We start from the raw sequence: 3,322 nt of genomic DNA on the forward strand, positions 1-3,322 counted from the left end.
CCGGGTCTTATTGCAGCATGCAGGATCTTCGTTGAGGCATGCAGGATCTTTGTTTATTTATTTATTTTTTTGGTTGCGGCACGCGGGATCTTTTAGTTGCAGCATGCGGACTTCTTAGTTGCAACATGCGAACTCTTAGTTGCGGCTTGCGGGATCTAGTTCCCAGATCAGGGATTGAACCCGGGCCCCCTGCATTGGGAGTGTGGAGTCTTACCCACTGGACCACCAGGGAAGTCCTTGCCCAGCTTTTAATGTTCATCTTTTATTATCAAGTTGTAGGTGTTCTTTATATATTCTAAATACAAGTCTCTTATCAGCTATATGACTTGCAAAATTTTTCTCCCATTTTGTGGGTTGTCTTTTCACTTTCTTGATAGTGTCCTTGGAAAATTTTTAATTTTGATGATGTCCAGTGTATCTATTTTTTCTTCTGTTGCATGTGCTTTTGGTGTCATAGCTAGGAAACCATTGCCTAATCCAAAGACGCAAAGATTTATGCCTATGTTTTCTTCTAAGATTTTTTTTATTAATTTATTTTATTCTATTTATTTTGGGCTGTGTTGGGTCTATGTTGCTGTGCGCAACGTAGTTGCAGCGAGCAGGGGCTACTCTTCGTTGAGTGCACAGGCTTCTCATTGCAGTGGCTTCTCTTGTTGCAGAGCACGGGCTCTAGGCGCGCGGGCTTCAGTAGTTGTGGCTTGCGGGCTCTAGAGCACAGGCTCAGTAATTGTGGCACACGGGCTTAGTTGCTCCTCGGTATGTGGGATCTTCCCGGACCAGGGCTCAAACCCGTGTCCCCTGCAATGGCAGGCGGATTCTTAACCACTGCGCCACCAGGGAAGCCCTCTTCTAAGATTTTTATAGTTTTAGCACTTATATTTAGGTCTTTGCTAATTTTGAGTTAATTTTTGTATATGGTATGAGGTAATAGGGATCCAACTTCATTCTTTTACATGTGGATATCAAGTTGTCCCTGCATCATTTGTTGAAAAGACTGTACTTGCCCCATTGAATCATCTTGGCACCCTTGTCAAAAATCAACCAACTTGGGCTTCCCTGGTGGCGCAGTCGTTGAGAGTCCGCCTGCCGATGCAGGGGACATGGGTTCGTGCCCCGGTCCAGGAAGATCCCACATGCCGCGGAGCAGCTGGGCCCGTGAGCCATGGCTGCTGAGCCTGCACATCCGGAGCCTGTGCTCCGCGGCGGGAAAGGCCACAACAGTGAGAGGCCCGCGTACTGCAAAAAAAAAAAATCAACCAACTACCTTAAACTTTTAGAAATATTATTTAGGGAGTTCGCTGGTGGCCTAGTGGTTAGGACTCGGCGTTTTCACTGCTGTGGCCCTGGTTTCAATCCCTGGTCAGGGAACTAAGTTCCTGCAAGCAGCATGGTGAGGCCAAGAAAAAAAGAAATGTTATTTAAACCCACAATAACCCTATAAGGTAGAGACTATTATTAGTGTCATTTAAAAAATGAAGGCCCTAAGGCCCAGGCAGGTTAAGTGAGTTGCCCAGTGTCACAGCTAGTTAGTGGTAGGGCCAGACAGAATTCAAACCCAGGATTGCTTTGAGGATTAAATAAGCTAATAAATGTGAGGAATTTGACACCTGGCATATAGTGAGTGCTCTCTAAATATTATGTATCATTATTATCATTATCACTGCCCCAGAGTGAACAAATTTCTAATCATTTGTTTTTTACATATATGATGATAGCTATCAAGAGAAATGTAACAGGGACTTTCCCTGGCAGTCCAGTGGTTAGGACTCCGTGCTTTCATTGCCAAGGGCCCGGCTTCAATCCCTGTCCGGGGAACTAAGATCCCATGAACCCGTGTCCCCTGCATCGGCAGGTGGACTCTCAACCACTGCACCACCAGGGAAGCCCACCCCATCATTTTTTAAACACCACCTTACCAGCTGGAGGTACAAGATAAGATGTTCCAGGCTTATCTTGTCCACTCCCTGGCGTGGCCCAGCAAGCAGCCATTTCTTCAATGAGCTCTGGCTCATTTTTCATGAGAATGATATTTAGAGGCCGTCTTCATCAGCTCAGGCCACTATAACAAAATGCCATAGACCGGGTTGCTTAAACAACAGCCATTTCTCATCTCACAGTTCTAGAGAGCGGACAGTTCAAGATCAAGGTACTAACAGGTTTGGTTTCTGATGAGGGCCCTCTTCCTGGCTTGCAGATGGCCGCCTTCTTGCTGTGTTCTCACATGGTAGAGAGAGAGAGCGAGCGAGCCTTGGTCTTCCTCTTCTTATAAGGACACTAATTCCATTCTGGGGACCCTACCCTCATGACCTCATCTAATCTAATTACCTCCCAAAGGGTCCATCTCCAAATACTGTCACACTGGGGCTTCAGCATATGAATTCAGCATATGACACAAGCATTCAGTCCATAACAGAGACAACTACTAATTTTATTTTTTTTGCAATACACATAAACATTGATATATTTTGCCATTATTTAAAACAAAGGAAGAAATATGTTGGTTGTAATCTTTAAAAGGGAGGGTATGTGTCAGAAAGGGGACACAGAGTTACAGAGTTATCCAAAATTCTTTTGGGAGGTGACATGCCAAAGTGATGTTCAGACTGTTCAGTAAACACTAAGACACGACCCAGCCCTTCAGAAGTAAGACCTGGGGAACCAGACCCAATGATGGACAACCTTTGGGCAGCTCATGTCCTTCTCTGTACCTCAGCTTGCTGCAGGACCATGGATGGGGGGCATAGACCAGTGTGATGCCAGGCATTAACCCTTTAGTAGCCGGAGGGTGGAGAAATCGCAGGAGTGGGGAGTGAAGGGAAGAAGAGACCCTTGGAGGCATCAGAGCAGGTTATTTATGAACCGACATCAAGGTATCACCTTATTTTAACAACCAGCTGGATATCAACTGTGGGTATGCCAGCGAAAATATTTGAAGACCACTGTCTCAGAACAGAGGACCTGCGGGATGGATTTGGGGGTTCATGGCACCCTCCAGGACCCAGCCCCTGGAGGCTGGGAGTGCCAGCCCACAAGCTGACTGACCTGCCTCTCTGCCCCTCTTTGCAGGCTATGAGGTGACAGTGCTGGTGCGGGACACCTCCAGGCTGCCCTCAGAGGGGCCCCAACCGGCCCACGTGATAGTGGGTGACGTTCGGCAGGCGGCCGATGTGGACAAGACTGTGGCGGGGCAGGACGCCGTCATCGTGCTGCTGGGCACCGGCAATGACCTTAGTACTGGGCCCCCCCTCTGCCCACGGCCCACCCCTGCACCTCGGCCCCCAGCGCCACCCCCGCCCCCAGCCCCACCCCTACCGCCGCCACC

At 48.2% G+C, this 3,322-nt stretch overlaps 1 protein-coding gene across 1 annotated transcript in view; it reads left to right on the plus strand.

The window, feature by feature from the left end:
• BLVRB (biliverdin reductase B) overlaps positions 1 to 3,322 on the plus strand; it is a 15,552-nt gene that overhangs the window by 5,135 nt on the left and 7,095 nt on the right. The window contains exon 2 of the mRNA XM_007458643.1: positions 3,067 to 3,231. Coding sequence (XP_007458705.1) covers positions 3,067 to 3,231 — 165 coding nt within the window. The remainder of the gene's footprint in view (positions 1 to 3,066; positions 3,232 to 3,322) is intronic.

The sequence above is a fragment of the Lipotes vexillifer genome, unplaced genomic scaffold (assembly GCF_000442215.2).
Source record: "Lipotes vexillifer unplaced genomic scaffold, Lipotes_vexillifer_v1.1 scaffold371, whole genome shotgun sequence".
Lineage (NCBI taxonomy): Eukaryota > Metazoa > Chordata > Mammalia > Artiodactyla > Lipotidae > Lipotes > Lipotes vexillifer.